The sequence below is a fragment of the Labrus bergylta genome, chromosome 9, assembly GCF_963930695.1.
Source record: "Labrus bergylta chromosome 9, fLabBer1.1, whole genome shotgun sequence".
In the NCBI taxonomy this organism is placed as follows: Eukaryota; Metazoa; Chordata; class Actinopteri; order Labriformes; family Labridae; genus Labrus; species Labrus bergylta.
In genome coordinates, this window is record NC_089203.1 from 3,188,767 (window position 1) to 3,206,901 (window position 18,135).

At 42.0% G+C, this 18,135-nt stretch overlaps 3 protein-coding genes across 6 annotated transcripts in view; 1 reads left to right on the forward strand and 2 right to left on the reverse strand.

Annotated features, from left to right (window-relative positions):
• LOC109994430 (transcription factor Atoh8) overlaps positions 1-1,181 on the forward strand; it is a 6,961-nt gene extending 5,780 nt beyond the window's left edge. For all 3 annotated transcript variants that reach the window (XR_010666857.1, XM_029280050.2, XM_029280049.2), the window contains one exon: positions 392-1,181. Coding sequence is in view for 2 of the 3 variants with exons in the window: in XM_029280050.2 (XP_029135883.2) it covers positions 392-397 (6 nt within the window). In the remaining variant the exon portion in view is untranslated. The remainder of the gene's footprint in view (positions 1-391) is intronic.
• A 1,065-nt stretch (positions 1,182-2,246) lies between these two features.
• Positions 2,247-5,696, reverse strand: tmem129 (transmembrane protein 129, E3 ubiquitin protein ligase). 2 transcript variants are annotated; one of them, XM_020647743.3, is made up of 7 exons: positions 5,425-5,696; positions 5,002-5,060; positions 4,543-4,800; positions 4,124-4,284; positions 3,887-4,046; positions 3,074-3,146; positions 2,247-2,999 (listed from the first exon to the last, which is right to left on the reverse strand). In XM_020647743.3, the coding sequence occupies exons 1-7, from the start codon at positions 5,630-5,632 to the stop codon at positions 2,815-2,817; spliced, it is 1,104 nt and encodes a 367-aa protein (XP_020503399.1). In that variant the 5' UTR covers positions 5,633-5,696; the 3' UTR covers positions 2,247-2,814. The 2 variants fall into 2 exon arrangements, with proteins under 2 accessions (XP_020503399.1, XP_020503398.1); XM_020647742.3 differs by having other exon boundaries at positions 4,966-5,060.
• A 6,286-nt stretch (positions 5,697-11,982) lies between these two features.
• The window catches only part of LOC136179991 (NACHT, LRR and PYD domains-containing protein 3-like), a 53,462-nt gene continuing 47,309 nt past the window's right edge, over positions 11,983-18,135 (reverse strand). Inside the window, exon 14 of the mRNA XM_065959004.1 lies at positions 11,983-13,038. Coding sequence (XP_065815076.1) covers positions 12,485-13,038 — 554 coding nt within the window. The 3' untranslated portion in view covers positions 11,983-12,484. The remainder of the gene's footprint in view (positions 13,039-18,135) is intronic.

An 18,135-nucleotide genomic window follows, 5' to 3' on the forward strand; every position in this document is an offset into this window, starting at 1 on the left:
GCTGTAGGATTGTTATAAATGATAGTTTGTGTTAGTGTCTGATTTTAGGGTCTAAACGTCACTGATGTCAAGTTTACAGTCCGTGTTTAGGTTACTGACTTTCTCAGTTTAGCCATTAGCTACCTCTCAACATTCACTTCTGTCTGTCTGTTGTTTTCATTCTCACATTTTATCATTTTTAATATTTCTGGTATTTGATCACAGTTTTTTACACATTGGCATCCACACAGGTTTGATTAGTTTAAAAACATCATTTTATGTGTCATACGATTCCTGAAGTCAGCCAATCAGAACGCTTGATTTGTAAACAGGGCCTGTTCTCTTAGTCTGAGGAGTCAGCTGAGAGACCAGATCTTAATTTATGTTTAAATGCTTCCTCTGTGTGTTTCAGGAGTGATGCTGACAGACAGACCAGGACCATGACTAGGATCAGGACCTTGATCTGGATGTGGATCTAAAATTCTGGGAGAAGGACTAAGACGGACTTTGAGGATCATTAGGGAGAGTTCTTGATGTTTCAATGATGACCCGCTTCACAATTTGGACTAACATCTGAACTTTTTTGAAAATGAGATTATGAACTCCTGTATGTGATGATCAGCGGATTAATAATCCCGTTACCATGGATACAGACAGACCTCACACAGGCGTATGTGATGATCAGCGGATTAATAATCCCGTTACCATGGAAACCGACAGACTTCATACTGGTGTTTGTAATGATCAGTGGATTAATATCACGTTACTATGGAAACCGACAGACCTCACACAGGTGTATGTGATGATCAGCGGATTAATAATCCCGTTACCATGGAAACCGACAGACCTCATAGAGGTGTATGTGATGATCATTGGATTAATAATCCCGTTACCATGGAAACCGACAGACCTCACACAGTTGCATGTGATGATCATTGGATTAATAATCCTGTTACCATGGAAACCAACAGACCTCACACAGGTGTTTGTGATAACTTGATGTAGACTTATTTTTAACAGATTGATGAAGCTCATCGGGTTTAGAAAAGCTCCAGAAACTTTAATTAAACCAACGTTGCAGTTTTTAACAGCTTCCCCAGTTCATTCAGTGTTATATCTTTTAGTTTTACGTTTAATACGTTCGTTATATTTCAGAATATGTCCGTTTAGTTTCTCCTGTAAAATAAAATATTTTAACATGATTGTTCTAACTGTTATTATTCAAACGTTTTATTTCTAAGAGCTTTGATGTTTGTGTGCTTGTGTGCTTGTGTGTATGTGCATGTGTGTTTAGGAGAGTGGTTCTCAACTCGTCTAGCCTCAGGACCCACCACTAACTCCTCCATGAAAAAACCGCTGCCCAAATATCTGATACTTTTTGACCAATAATATTTATTTAATGAAAAATTGTGCAGTTTGGACATCAGTAGGTAGAAAACAAACATGTTTAAAAAGCCAAAACAGACTTTTTACACACGTTTTGTTTTCCAGGATCACATTCGTGACCCACTGAAAATGTCTACACGACCCCCCTCTGGGTCCCGACCCCCTAGTTGAGAACCACTGGTTTAGGACATTAAACTGAGGATTCTTTAGTTTTAGCGTGTTTAGATTTGTATTCTCCTTCAGTCATCAGAGCAAATAAGGTTTGTACTTCAAATATATTATCATTTATAATCAGATCTGTAGGTAACATCTGTCTATGAAAAACACCTGTTAATGTCACCTGTGTGATGGACTCATCTCTCAATCACAGCTGTAAGAAGAATCAGAACTTTATTAGTAAAACTATTCTAATGATTCTCAATAACTCTATAATAAAAATCACTAACAATAACTCAATGATTGTTACAAGAACTAAACATAATACATGTATTAATAAAAACTCTAAATATATCATTAATAACTATAATGAAACCGAAATATAAAAAACTTTCATGATAACATTGATTTAATGTTCATAATGTTAAAAAAAAAATCACTGACAATAAAAACTGTGGAGGAACACTGCCACCTGCTGTTTGGAGGGGAGTAATGCATTTATTTAAAGTCAGCTTAAACTGATGACGTAGATTCTGTATATGTGTGACATCACACAGGTAAATATTCTGTATGATGTCACACAGGTAAATATTCTGTATGATGTCACACAGGTAAATATTCACAGGTACCCTCAATCCAATCAGCTGTGACCTCAGGAGTTTTATCTAAAATCAATAATTACATTTATCACTATTTATTCATATATCTAAATGAAAAAAACATGTTTTGTTTGGTTTGAAATATGTTCACCTTTATTGAAAGGACAGGTAAGGATCCACAGGAGATGTAGAGGAGGATAGAGAGAAAAGGTTCGAGGTCGGGACTCGTACCTGTTTGGTTATTTTTAGGTTTAGAGTTTTTTTTAAATGAAACGTGGTCATCGTGTTTGATCCTCTCAGCGTCTGAAGGACAAACACACTCTCTCAGGTGAGCTCTGATAGGTCCTCCAGGTGAGGTGATGAGTCCCATCAAGCTTCCTTTGTTTACATTCTTGTGCTTCCAGCTGGCTAACTTTAGCTTTTAGCTCGTCAGGTGAAGAGTTGCCTGAAGCTCCATTAAAGAGCACAGGTAACAAACAGTCTGTAAATAAACTGAATACAGACCATAGTTTAACTCTAAACACACTTTATAAATCCTGCATTCAGATTATATATTAACTGTATAAATGTTACACAGACTCCTGACTGACAGCTGTCATTCTGGGGAAGGGATTCATAAAGTCCAGTCCCCGTCCTCAGGTGGTCTGTAGTATGAATCCCCCTTCCCCTCCACAGACACAGTGTGTTCAGTGTGTCAGCGGACCACACACACGTCCAGGATACAGAACCGGGCTCTGCAGGTGGGACATGGGACTTGACTGGACAGCCAGGTCTCAGGTCTCTGCTGGTCCTGACGACTCGCAAACCACCGACCCAGACAGGACAGACACCACATGGGTCTGCAGAAACACCTCTGACAGTCCGAGTCCCCTTCCGACTCTGAAAACAAAAAAACGAACGACATGAATACACACAGTCTGTACCTCAGAAGAAGTAAACACACACAGCCTTACCTTCAGTGTGGCAGAGTGTGACCAGCTTGCTGTTAGCAGGAACCTGCATACAGCCGATACACGGCTCCAGATCCTAAAAGACACACACCATCAGCCTGAAGACAAGTATGCACAAGTCCCATTTCACACATTTTGTATCTATTTACAATTTATACAGCAGTGCTTTATGTTCTGCTTTTAAAAAGATTTATTTTTGGGCTTTAATGGAGAGATAGGAATGACATGTGGGAAAGGTGCCACAGGTGGGATTTGAACCTGAGCCGTCTGCTTGGTGGATTACAGCCTCCGTACATGGGGTGCGGGCACTAACCACTGCGCCACCAGCGCCCCCGATGTTCAGCTCTTATTTTGCATTCTGAGGATGGGGGAATCTGATATGAGGAGAGTAAATATATTACTGGTGCTTTATTCTCTACCTCATCTGCTCATCTTACTTCCCTTCAGTTCTCTTATCAACACACCTGCACCTCTCCTTTCTTCCACACAGCAGCTTGTTATTTAATACTCATCAGCATTAAGCTGCCTGATCAAATAACTTTGCCCACGTTTTGAAATGTTTCTCTACATATTGTGTTGAAACATCAGGAGACTGGTACTCATCGATGAGGGCTCTACATACAGTCGGCAGACTTCTCTCGCTCTTTGTTTTGCTCTCACTTGCAGTGATTTTATGGATAAAGGTTGGAAATACACTTTGGCAGCCACAAATGTACCTGGGGCGGCCCATACGGTTATCATCTATGTGTGGAAAACCCTGACATGTCACAACGTCGCCCCACACACATACACACACACACACACAGAGCAGCGTACCTGTCCACTGGGCAGGGTGTAGGGGGGGTTGAGGTCCACCTGAGCCCTGAAGGTGTCCAGGAAGAGTTCACTGATGGTCTGATGGATCACCACGTTCGCTGAGCTCCTGATGGGAGAGTGAAGCTTCTCTCTGAGCTCCGAGTACTCTGTGGAGTTCAGACTGAGGAGGGGGAGGAGGGGTCAGTATAAACACACATACATACATACAGGTGTGTATAGGTGTGTACAGGTGTGTACCTGATGTGGAAGGCTCTGGCTGCAGGGTTGATGCTTTCCACTCTTAGGGTGAGGATCTGTGTCGGGGAGGTGGAGTCTGGACTCAGCTGATGCTGTCTGGACTCTGTGACGGTTACATGACACTCAGACTGTAGGGCGATGTAGACGTGATAGGTGGTCACCTGCACAGGCACACACATACACACATACACACACTGTCATCCATGTATTTGAATATGTTTTGGTGAATTGTAAGATTATGGGGCACCGGGGACCTAGTGGTTTAGGTCTGACCTGTGGCTCCTTTCCCGTGTGTCTTTTCCCACTCTCTCTCTCTCTCTTGCCCTGATTTCTCTATCCACTCACCCCTGGGCAAGCATCCTATATGAAAAAAAAAAGAAAAACTGTATACTGCTCTGTCTGACAGGTGAGCGACTCACCTTCAGCACCCAGGTGTCGGTGATGATGACTCGTGCTCCAGGAGCTCCCGTAGCGAACTTGTCGATGCGTCTGAACTCGGTGTTGATGCTGGAGGCCACAGAGCCCCAGTTGGAGTTGGGGGGCCGGACGTGGGCCTGCAGGGCCCGGCTGATTGGATGGTAGGTCCAATTACGTCTGGACCAATAGACGACAAGCATCCAGCCGAGCAGCTGGAGGCCGAGAGAGACGAGGAGGAAGGTCCTCCACCCGTCACTCACCTGGACAAACAACATGAGCCAAGAAGTTATCAGTCATCTGCAACCAATAGAGAGGGAGTGTCAGATATCAGGCTGCAGCGCTATTGTTCTCCAGCAGGGGGAGACAGAGAGCCAGATAAACACAAACACACACAGACAAATGCAGACAGACTGAGAGATACATACAGACAGGCACACACATAGGCAGACAGGCTGGCTGACCTGGTGGACATAAAGAAGGTTTTTGTCAGGAGCGGCGAGACACATGCCCAAGTAGTAACCTGCAGAGAAGAAAAACAATAAGAAGGTCAGAGTCATGTTTCCTGTTTGCTCTGACACACGCGCGCACGCACACACACAGTCTTCTACCGAGTCTACAGAACAATAAGGGCACTTAACTTTATTAAGAATAAACTTCACATACTTTATCATCACAGATCTGCCCCCAGAAATAACATTTATACCGTTTCTAACAATTCCGCGAGCTGCATGTCATTCTTGGCAGGGATGCATTTCTCGGCATAACACCGGTTTACATAACTGTATGTGAGTCTGTGCATTACTCATAGGCAGGGGGGTTATAAATCATTGTGTGACTGACATTGATTTGATCACCCTGTATGTATAAGGAGTCTGTTTTTTTACCCAGAGGCAGGGCGCTGTGGACCAGCACGGTGACGCTGGTCCTGCGGACGTGGTACTGGGTGAAGCCCAAATCCTCGCTGCCGAGCCAGGAGCCGAACAGGTTCTGAACGGTGATCCCGGCGGACCTGAACTCTGTGGGGGTGAAGACGAAGCATAGACAGAATACTATGTAGGCCAAAGTAAAACCTAGTTCCGGCGGACTCTCCATATTGCACCCCGGAACAGACCCCGGACTTCACTGTGGGATCTGTTTGTTTATTATCCTGCTCTACTTCCGCGTCACCTTCTTCTTCTACGCTCTGATACAGGAGGTAAGTGAAGAGGTGTGTGCTGCCACCTGCTGATCTGAAAGAGCACTACACCAACTATCAGAGACGAGTAACCATCCTCCAGAGAACTTAACAGAAAAACAAAAACAAGGACTCTGATGTGAAAGTGAAATTTATTTTTTAATTAGAAATCCAAACCAAAGAAAACCTGATTCAAGGTTTTTGTAATTGTGCGTGTGTCCTCTTACCTGTAAAAAATAATTTCAGTTTAATGAAGCACATATTAAAGCAACAGTCTGAAGGTTGTAAGTCGATCTAATAGTACAATCACCTTCAGCTGGGAGAATAGAGTCTGGGGCCCTTTCCGAATTGTCACAGTTCAGTAGGCAGTACATACTATTCAGTATGGAGTTTCAGTATACTGAACTTTCAGTATGGATACTAACTTCCGGGTTTTATGCAGTTTGGATCGGATGCGTGCTTTCAGGAAATGAATTGTGTTTTACCACCCACAATGCTGTGCGAAATTAAACTTAAATTGTCACGTCCGCCTCCAAATCAAAACAAACGAGCGTGGATTCATTTAATCAATTTTTAATCTTAATTTAAAGTCCCGTCTGAAATCACTACTTTAAATTAACAACAGACAATAAAACAAATGTCTGCATTATTATAAAACCTTTCCCCCTCTATTTAAATAATGATTTTACTATTTAAATGCGTCTTTATTTGTTTATTTTATATTCTGTATATTACTGTCTTTCATTTGTACTTTTCTTTATGTACTGTATGTTATTTAGTTATTCAATCTTTTACTTGATTTACATTGTGATATTGTTTTTTGTTTACCTGACTGTATATACGCATTACTCTTCTTGAATAAAGCTAAACAAAAAAACCCCCAAAAAACAGGTGGATGCGGCCGGTTCGGGAAACGTAAATGACGTCACTTCCTTACTGAATGAATCAGAAGAAGTAGGCACAAATATCTGCCTACTGTGTGTGCATACTGAATAGTAGGTACTAACAGTATGCAGCACGGATAGTACGTACTGCATACTGCATACTGAAAGATTGAGTATGTACTTGACAATTCGGATACGGCCTGGGTCTGCTCTATGTAATTTTGTCCTTGGCACGAGAGAAGTACGTACCGCTTTACGGCACTAGTTCAGTCAGCAGCACTTGTGCTTTCAGCCGCTCGTTAGTTAGTCTGTCTCAGTCTCTTTACTGTTTGATATGATGATAACCCATCTAAATATCAAGAGTGTACAAAACTTTATCCAGAACCTTCCCTGTAACGCTCATTATCTGTATCGCAGTGGGGACAGTGCGCCCCCTGCTGGTCACAGCCTCATATAAAACTCATGTTACCCCTCGCCGCAGATTGTGGAATGGGGCGGGGTCAGCTGTCCGACGCCTCCCCAAAGCTGTTCTTATTGGATACCCCGGGCGGCGGACATCAGATGGGCATGGTCTGGCGTGACCGGATGTTGTGACACAAACAGCACCATCTGCTGGATGAGCTCAAGAACTATAAATATACCTATAAATAAATATAAATATGAGTTGTTTATTTAGCTTTGTTTAATTATTCTTTTTATTATTATGATACATAAAATAAAAAAAATAAAAACTATGATTTTATTTTTTTAAGCTTCATTGTTAAATTATTCAGTTTCATTATTAAGGAGTCATTACTGTTGTTGTTGTGCAGCCTCGGGAAACCGTGTTCAATGTGCATGCTTTGCGGAAGAAATACAAATATGGACTTATAATTAAATATAAATATAAATGAATTATTTTGACTAGTATATTCATTTTTAGCTTTTTTGTTAATTTATTTAGATCAGTATTATTAAATAATTATTGTTATAATCAGAACACAATTTTTTCAAAGCTCACGCTTTATTTAGGAAAAGAAAAACAAAGAATAATCTATAATTGCAAACTTAAAAATGAAGAGGTGGAGGCAACAAACTGTATGCTATTTCCTCTGACACTTTAATTCTTTTGCCTTGATATGGATGGATTATCATGACCAGAGGACCTTGACACCAACTCGCCTTGGACCCCTACTTCCAGAACGCAAATATTCTGATCAGTTTTTATGCACCATTTTGTGCAATACAACAAAAGTATGAAGTTAGATCAGTCTCAATATTCACAAATGCACACAGAAGGATTCACAAATATATTTCAATGCACACACAAATATATTTAATTCTATATAAATGTAAAACAAATCCAAAATAAAAAAAATGTATTTCTGATTCACACACAAATATTTATAGTTTTGTATATATGTAATAGAAATCCACAAATATATAAACTTTTCAGTCTGCATTTACAAACTGTTTGTCATTTGTGAACCTCACTGCATTTGTGTGTGGGACATTTGAGACTCCCCTGCCGTGGTTAGATTCACAAATGCATTTTTTTCAGCAGGGAAATGTCTATAGCCAATCAGATGTCTCCTTCCTATTCAGCCAATCACAGTAGCGTAGATTCAAGGGTATGATTTTATGTGATCACTTTAGCGTTGCATCTGCGCAGACAGCGATTAGCCTAGCTATAAGACAATCTGATTAAGTCATCTTTAATCTGACCAGCACAAATAGTCTCTGTGATTGTCGTACTATATATATACTATATACGCCGTCTTCTTTTTTTCAAACCCTGAGAGACGTGCAGGTCAGGAGTCCTGTTTGTTACTGTGATGACATCATCATTTAGGGACCAATCAGACACCTCCATTCAGAGATGTCTTAAAACGAGTATATAACATCACTTCCTGGAGCTTTCGCGGAAAAACCGACCCGGATAAAAAATGTATACAGGCAACACAGAGAGACAGTGAACATCTACTTTTTCACATCAGTTAACCGTTCGCTTATTAATGGCCAATAAAAAAAACATTTATACATGTAAAAAGATCTGACATATGAGTGGAAAATATATTTTTATTAATAAATATAAAAATAAGTTTGACAAGCAGCAAACAAAAAATGAATATAATAATTCATTAATAAATATTTTAGATTTATTGAAAAATATAAACAATCTGAAATGTTTTAAAAGATTATTTTATTTAAAAAAAAATGTTTGTCTGAGGCTTCATACTGGTCTGTGGTGGCCTCTGAAGGTCTGTGGAGGTCTGTGGTGGTCACTGAAGGTCTGTGGTGGTCACTGAAGGTCTGTGGTGGTCTGTGGTGGTCTCTGAAGGTCTGTGGAGGTCTCTGAAGGTCTGTGGAGGTCTGTGGTGGTCTCTGAAGTTCTGTGGAGGTCTGTGGTGTTCTGAAGGTTTGTGGAGGTCTGTGGTGGTCTCTGAAGTTCTGTGGAGGTCTGTGGTGGTCACTGAAGGTCTGTGGTGGTCTGTGGTGGTCTCTGAAGGTCTGTGGAGGTCTGTGGTGGTCTCTGAAGGTCTGTGGTGGTCTCTGAAGGTCTCTGAAGGTCTGTGGAGGTCTGTGGTGGTCACTGAAGGTCTGTGGAGGTCTCTGAAGGTCTGTGGTGGATCCTTCCAATTTGGCCTCTAACAGGCATAGAGAACTCCAGGACCTGGAGCTGGCCACAGCTAACACATTTTGCAGGAGATACTCCTGTTTCTCCTTTCATTAACTCGCTCAGTAATGATGCTGTCTGATGGATCTTGCTCCTTTAACCTCAATGTCATGTTGCAGAACGGTGGTTCAGGTGGGAACATCATTAAAGAGGCACAGAAAATGGTTAATCAACGCAGTTATGTCACTTTGTTGTGCGCAGGATGAGTGGCTCAACTGTATTGATAACATCTCTGAGTTTGGCAACCGAGCAGTCTGATGTGAGGGGGGATGTGTCTTCAAATGATCCTCTTCATCAGACATGTTTTTTTTTTTTTTTTTTTTTTTTTTAAGATTTTCTTTTTGGGCTTTTTAATGCAGAGATAGGACAGTGGATAGAGTTGGAAACCAGGGAGAGAGTGGGAAATGACATGTGGAAGGGGGCCATGGGTGGAAGTGAACCCAGGCCTACCGCTCGAGATGAGAGCCTCAACACATGGGACGCGCGCCCTAACCATTGCGCCACCAGCGCGCCCCTTCATCAGACATGTTTAATGGCTCCTTGACAATTAACGCGCTAGCCGCAATATTCTTTAGTTTTGTAATTTGAGACACTTTATCATAATATAGCTTCAACATGTTATGTCGTCTTCTCTCAGGGGTGGGGATTACATAGTCTGTGTCACTGAGGCAATCACGGACCGGAGAATCTGGCAGAGAGCGCGGAGCCAGGGATAGGCAGTAAGTGTTACGCAGAGCTGATCTTTGAGAACCCAAGTGCAGAACACAGAGTCGGAGGCAGGGAGTAGGTGAAGATGAGGAATTTATTATCAAACTTGAATGTTGAAGAGATCCTCTAGTTCATGGCAGGATATCGAGCTGAGCAAGGCAGGAGAGTTTGCAGGGGTGGAAGGCTGGTTAGTTGTTAGTCCAGAATGGGTTCTGATCCGAGTAGAATCCAGTTGACGCAGGAGTGGGATGGAGGCAGAAGTTGAGCGTAAGGTGACTACGCAAAGGAGAACACGTTTCAGTAATTTGCATCAAAAAGGGAAAAGGATTTTCAAAAATAGCTTGAACAAGACTAACTGCGGTAACAGAGGCCCTTTCCGAATTGTCGCAGTTCAGTAGGCAGTACGTACTATTCAGTATGGAGTTTCAGTATACTGAACTTTCGTGGTCATTCAGTATGCATTTTTTGTGTCCACCTCAGTATACTGAACATTTCAGTATGGATACTAACTTGCGGGTTTTATGCAGTATGGATCAGATGCGTGCTTTCAGGAAATTAATTGTGTTTTACCACCCACAATGCTGTGCGAAATTAAACTTAAATCGTCACGTCCGCCTCCAAATCAAAACAAAGGAGCATGGATTAATTTAATCAATTTTTAATCTAGAGTTAAAGTCCCGACTGAAATCACTACTTTTAATTAACAACAGAAAATATAACAAATATCTGCATTATTATAAAACCTTTCCCCCTCTATTTAAATAATGATTTCACTATTTAAATGTGTCTTTATAGGTTTATTTGACTTTATATTCTGTATATTACTGTCTTTCATTTGTACTGTATGTTATTTAGTTATTTAATCTACCTTTTACTTGATTTACATTGTGATATTGTTTTTTGTTTACCTGACTGTATATGCGCATTACTCTTCTTGAATTAAGCTAAACAACAAAAACAAAAAAAAAACGGGTGGATGCGGCCGGTTCGGGAAACGTAAATGACGTCACTTCCTTACTGAATGAATCAGACGAAGTATGAACAAATATCTGCCTACTGTGTGTGCATACTGAATAGTAGGTACTAACAGTATACAGCACAGATAGTAGGTACTGCCTATTGAAAGATTGAGTAGGTACTTGGCAATTCGGATACAGCCCAGTATTTGTAGCAGAGATGAAGGAAGATGGTTTGCAGCTGCAGCCCAACTCCTGGAACCAGGAACACACACACACATGCACACAAACACATACAGTTGGCTAGGATGAGGCAGAGGTCATGACAGTAAGGCCAAATCTTTGTTACCAACTTGACATTTCATCACACTTTGGGAGGAAGAGAGAAACTCTTTAACAAGAGAATTAGCGCTGTGCAAACGCTAACGGAATTTGCTGACCAAATCAAGCAGATTTTCATCACGAGAGGACTCAGACGAGAGGAATTGATCTTGTAAGGATTTAAGTGAGCGCTGAATCCTATGGACTCCTGAACGGCTTCACAGACTGCAAATAATACAAAGGGAATTCCCTCATCCCAACTCTTACCTGTTTCTATACAACTAAAGCGTCCTGTGATCCGAGGTGATATGAGCTTGGTTATATGAATATGAATATATGATATGAACATGTTTCATGTGCAAAGTGCTGAGGACTTGTTTGAAAAGTTTTGACTGGGAGTTTGTACCCTGACCGGTTTGGATTACACCAGGAAGACCAAAAGTGGAGAAAAACTTTGTTAAAGCTTTTACTATGGAGCTGGATGTGATTTTACGCAGCGAGACTGCTTCAGGGTAGAGGGTAGCAGTGCACATGATGGTGAGTAGATATTTATTTATCATTCTTAGTGTGGGGCAGCAGACCTACACAGTTTATTACTACATGTTCAAATGGCTCTCCTATTGCAGGTATAGTAGTAGTGGAGCAGGTGGGATGGTTTGGTTTGGCTTCCCAGATAGTTACCAGACAGCCACAACATTTTGACAACATCAGACTTGAGACAAGACCAGAAGAAATGTTTGAGAATGAGCTAGTATGTTTTATTCACCCTCAAATGGCTTTAGTGAGCTACAGACAGGATACGATACACAGCTAGGAGAACATTTACACACTAGTATTTCCATATCACCACTTGCTTTGTCAGCAATCACCGCATGCAGCAATAGAATAAACAACACTTGATGGAACATCTTTAAACTGAAAGCTTTTGATTTTAAAGGTTTGTTTTTGACTTTATAAGAGAGAGAGAGAGACAGAGACAGAGAGAGAGAGAGAGAACCCTGATCCAGGTACAGATTGAAGGATTATCAAATCCAGATTATCAGAGCTTTTTTTTGTCACTCATTTTTTATTGGTGAGATCAGAACAATACAGACATTACAGAAGGGGGTCCATTGTTTTTCTGTCATGTACAACATTTAACCCCACATTACCACCCCCACCCCCCATTACCACACCCACCAACCATGAAACAGAGCAACTGGACAGAGTGAACAGAGTCAGCTGATCTTCAGTCAGCAGTGTTTCTCAGACCGGCACACCACACAGAGACACTGAAGAACCAAAAGACCAGAACATAAACCCAGGATAGAGAGGTTCAGTGAATGTGGTGTTGAAGGTGTGGAGGTGGATCAGTGTGTCAGAGGAGACTCTGTAGAAGGACAGAGAACCAGCAAGACAGTCCACATACACTGCTACTCTGTTAGAGACAGAGGAGGAGGAGGAGGAGGAGGAGGAGGAGATGTTTGTTAGTCCTTTATTGTGCCAGACATAGTAACCTCCATGAGAGCAGCTCAGACTCCAGGACTGATAATTATATCCAAACACACATTCATTTCTGTCTCCTCTCCTTCTGATTCCTCTGTAACTCACTGATGCATAAACCTCTCCTCTCCACTCGACCTCCCAGTAACAGCGACCAGTCAGACCAGTCCTACACAGCAGCTGAGGATAGTATTCAAATCTGTCTGGATGATCAAAATATGACTGAAGCTCCTCCACACATGTCACCTTCCTGTTGTTGTCAGACAGTTTCAGGTATCCGTTCACTGTGTTTGTGTCCAGTTCCAGCTCACAGGCGTCTGATGGAGAGAACGAGACACAACACAGCTGCAGGTTATCATCTGTTCATTCATCAACAACTTTACTGACACTTACTGAGAGTCAATCAAACTTACAGTTCATATTCAGCACTGAATGATGTTTGACAGCACTGAAATGTAATAATCCACTTCTAATCAAGTTCAAATGGAGTTACCATTCTGTAAAAAACCCATACCATAACCCATTTTTTTATAGTAAATAACTTGACATTTTAAAAGTATGTTTCTGTTTTTTTAAATAAACTAAACTGTAAAATGACAGACATTATCTGTAAATTAACAATCCCCGTTATTTTATTTTTTATCAAATAAAGTTTATTTATCTTTTTTTCAGTCAAATTATTCTACAAATGATACATTATATATTTTCTGTTTTCTAAGATTACATAATCTGTAATTAAATATGTAGCTCTTTAATTTAAAGGTGTATGTCCATACCAACAATATGACAAGTTTCTCTCTCATTTTAAGATCAATCTTATTGGTTTTATGTTCATGTGTACCTGACATTCAAACTCTGTCATTCTGGATATGACTTTGATGATGTAAGACTTTAACCACATTTCAAACTTTCAAGAGCTTTTTTTAGATCTTTAAATAACTACAAATGGCAAAGAGAATATTTAGTGTGGCTCAAGCTGAAGTAACACATAAATACAAAGTATGATACGGCTTCTCTTTGTCTTCAGAGATGTTACTAGGCCCAAACTTCTTCTGTCTGTGTAATGGAGTATTTGTCGATTGTCTCTTGATCGGTGAGGCCTTCGTCACCAAAAGCACCGGAGCTCTTAGTTAAAGGCCGAGCTGAACTTAAAAAACGCTTCAGGTCTGGAAAAAAATCCTCTAAATTCACCAGCCTGAGGCTCTTGGTGTCCTGTAGAAACATTTTAATCTGAGCTGAGGTGTAAGTGACTGGACCTTCTTCTTGTGTGGACATGAGCTCACTGTCACTCTCTGTGAGGGCACTCAATCTTTTAGCTCTGTGAGAGTGGTGAGAGAATCAACTCACTGCAATCAGGTGTGTGTGGCACTGATTGGCTTTGATTAAGTTCAGGTGTGGGGAGTTTTCATATACCCTGAGTCTCCAGTGCTCTGTGCTGACTCATTATCTCATCTTCCGAGGTAGTGAGAGGTTCTCCCTGTGGCTGCTCAAGTTGTCAGTGTATCTATAAACACCAACTCAGAACTTTGTGTGTATTTGATGTCAATTCCCAGTGTATAATTTGGGGTGCTGGAGAATTTGTTGTGACTCCAGCCTTTTGGGTTATCAAAGGTCTCCCGGGCAGCCTTTGCCTTTCTTTTCGTGTTTTTTGGGTCTCCTGGACAATTTTGGTTTTGAGTCAGCTGCTTGGCAGCAGTGCTTTAGTTTATAATTTTAGTGCTTTATTTCATTAAAGGTCCCATATTCTTCTTTTTCTGATTTTATATGCTCTTTAGTGTGTTTTCCAACTGTCCTGTGCATGTTTAGGCACATCTATTTGGAAAAATTCAAAGTCCGCGGAAACACAGCTTCTCCTACGTCCTCTTGTTAGCTGTAGCGTTAGCTGTAGCATTAGCTGCACGTAACGCTCGGTTCTAGCCCCTCTCGATAAAAATTTGTCAGTCCGACGTCATTGTTAGTGTGAGATCACTGATCTAAGCCCATTGGCTCGTTGTGGCAAGCCCAGCAGCTCATGTTGCACGCCCGTTAACTTCTGTAGCACGGCCACGATATGCCGTAGCCTGTGGTAGCACAGTAGTGCTAAGGTGCTAATGTTTATGCTCCCCTCGGATGGAGCCAGTGGCTGCATTCCCAATATGGTAAAAGAGGTGGGACATTTCCGAAAACCGTGCTGAGCAACTGACCAATAACTACAGAGCGGATCGGCAGACCAATCAGAGCAGACTTAGCCTACGTGGGGTCTAACAGTGTGGGCTCAACAGAGTGTAGCTGACGGACTCAGAGCGGAGAGGGAGCAAGGAGGAGCAGTTCATGAAAACAGACACTTTTTTAGAACTTCAGCTATTGTGAACGTACAAAAGTAGGAACATAGATTAAATATACGAACCCCAAAAAGGGCATAATATGGGCTCCTTAAGGAAGCCTGTTGTGGCTCTATACAGTTTCGTTGTTTTTTCTCCCCTTTCCCATCTATCGCTATTGCGATTTTGTGGTTATCCTTCTGGGATAACTTTGAGACACCCCTGGGTCTGCACCTGTGTCCCAACCCCCCCTTCCCTGACACTCTCTGCTCTTACTGCTCCTGCCTTTCTGTCCTTATTCACTGCTTTGGCACTGCCCTGAATGCTTTCACTCTTCCTCTTCTGAGATCTTTAATGACTCTTCATCAGACATATTCTCATCTTCAACATAATCAACATACGCACTATTATTACTTTCCTGACTTACCTCCTGACTTTCACTGATCAAACTTTTTTCTTTCTGACTTAAATCACATTCAGTTATCTCTTTTTCTTTGTCTCCCTGTTTACTGTCCTTTACCTGGCCCTCATCACTGACCACCGACAGCTCTTCCACATCAGACACTTCACTTTTCTGAGGCCCCGCAGCAGCTCTATCTGAGAGAACTTCGCTAGGACCCGCTACAGCGGCCTCAGCTCTGCGGCAGCTCCACCAAGCTCCGCGGCGGCAGCATCGACCGGTACCACGTCAACAGCCGGCTAGGGGATCACGGCTACTGCCGTGACCTCAGCAGCCGGTGCTGCCTAAGCATTTCCCCGCACATGAACAGTTTTTTCCCAGCAAGAGAGGATTAAATGTCCCTCTACACCACACCCAAAACACTTCATGGTCGCTGATGTTGCATGAAATTAAAACCATCAACTTTGAAAGTAAAAGACAAATTGAGATCAGCCGAATTGTTTTTCATCACCATAACACTGTGACAAACAACGTGTTTGAGCAGGGGGGACTTGCATCCCAGAGACACCATTTTAACCTGGGATACTACCTGCCCATACCTGGACAGCTCTTTAACCAGCATCTCATTTTTAATGAACGGGGGGCGTTAGAGATGGTGACTCTTTTAGCCGGGTTGATCAGGGGGAGAACAGAGGTGAAAGTGTCTTTAATGACTACACCTTCTTCGACCACATCGTGCTATCTAAAAAAATAACAATGGCCCTGCTCATGCGAGAGGCAGACCTCATGCTGCCGTAACCCACCACTACCTCTCCAACCGCTAAACTAGCCTCCTCCACCGAGCAGCTGACAGCCGGCAACTTCACTGCATGTCGGCATGTCAGCTTCTCAAAGTCCATCTCCACCTCTACGGCGGGCATTCTGCCCAGCCGAGCTGGTAGACACGCTCACAAACACCTAAACAAAAAACTACTAAACATCTTAACCAAAAAAAAAGAAAAATAACACAGAAACATTTAAAAGTTGGCGAGCAGCACCTGAGCAGAGCAGCGAGCAGCACCTGAGCAGAGCAGCGAGCAGCACCTGAGCAGAGCAGTGAGCAGCACCTGAGCAGCGAACTACGGGTGAGCGTATTGCATCATTTTTTGTTCTGTTCTCCTCTGTACTGTGTTACTGTGTACCTACTCTTAGCTTAACTTAGCAGTTAGCTTTACAATGGCTTCTTTTTCTGTCTCTCCCTCTCCTGCTCTCTCTTGCTCTACGTGTCAGATGTTAAGTTACTCCACGTCCTCCTTTAGTGATAATGATACATGTAAGAAATGTAGTTTATTTTTAGCTTTGGAGGCGAGGGTGTCTGAGTTAGAGAGACGGCTCTGCACCATTGAGTCAGAGTCATCGTATGCAGCAGTAGTTAGCCAGCCACCTGTAGCCGGTGCGGGCCGACATAGCTTGGCTTCCCCCCCCCGGTAGCTCCCGAGCAGCTGGGAGGCAGTGGCTGGGTTACTGTCCGAGGGAAGCATAGTCGAAAATCGAAGCACACGGTTCCCCACCAACCACTTCACGTTTCAAACAAATTTTCCCCACTCAGCAACACACCCGCTGAGAATAAAACTCTGATTATTGGAGACTCCATAGTCCGAAACGTGAAGCTAGCGAAGTCAGCGGGCATATTTAGGTGTATACCCGGGGCCAGAGCGGGCGACATCGCAGCTCATTTACAGTTGCTGACAAAGACTAAAGGTAGATTTGATGAGATGAGATGAGATGAGATCCAACTTTATTGTCATTACACATATACAAGTATAGAGTAACGAAATGAGGTTTGGCATCTCACCAGAAGTGCAAATAAGCAGAAAGTGCAAGAGTCTGTGCTATGTACAGTAATTACAAAATTTACAGATGTAGACTAAAAAAAGTGAATTATTAGGTATATATGGATGGCTGGATTAATGGGATGCTATAAATATAAATAAATGCTATAAATATAAGTGTATTCTTAGGATTGTAATATACAGATTAAGGTGCAGATACAATCGTAATTCATGTCGGCACTAATGACTCCCGACTACGCCAGTCGGAAGTCACTAAGGTTAATGTGGAGTCGGTGTGTACTTTTGCTAAGACGATGTCGGACTCCATAGTGTTCTCTGGACCTCTTCCAAATCAGACCAGTGATGACATGTATAGCCGCATGTCATCACTCAACCTCTGGCTGTCGAGGTGGTGTCCAGCAAACAATGTGGGCTTCATAGATAACTGGCAGTCTTTTTGGGGAAAACCTGGTCTGCTAGCTAGAGACAGCATCCATCCCACTTTGGACGGTGCAGCTCTATTATCTAGAAATATAGCAGAGGTTATTAGTCCAAAACCTTGACAACAAGACAGAGTTCAGACCAGGAGTCAGAGCTGCAGTCTTACACGCTTCTCTGCGCCTCCCTTAGATCTGTCTCCCAGTCACTATAGCTGTAATTCTGAATTGAAATGTAGTTATACTATAGGTACTGTGTCTGTCCCCCGGTCCAGACCCGTTTTTATAAGTCATCCAAACGGCGTAAATCGTCAAAATCTCATCAGAATCAAGACTACGAATACGATTTTACTAAAAAATCAGAAGATTCACTGCGGACTTTTGAACATTAGGTCCTTAGCATCCAAATCTCTTTTAGTGAATGATCTGATATCAGATCAGCATATTGATTTACTTTTTTTGACTG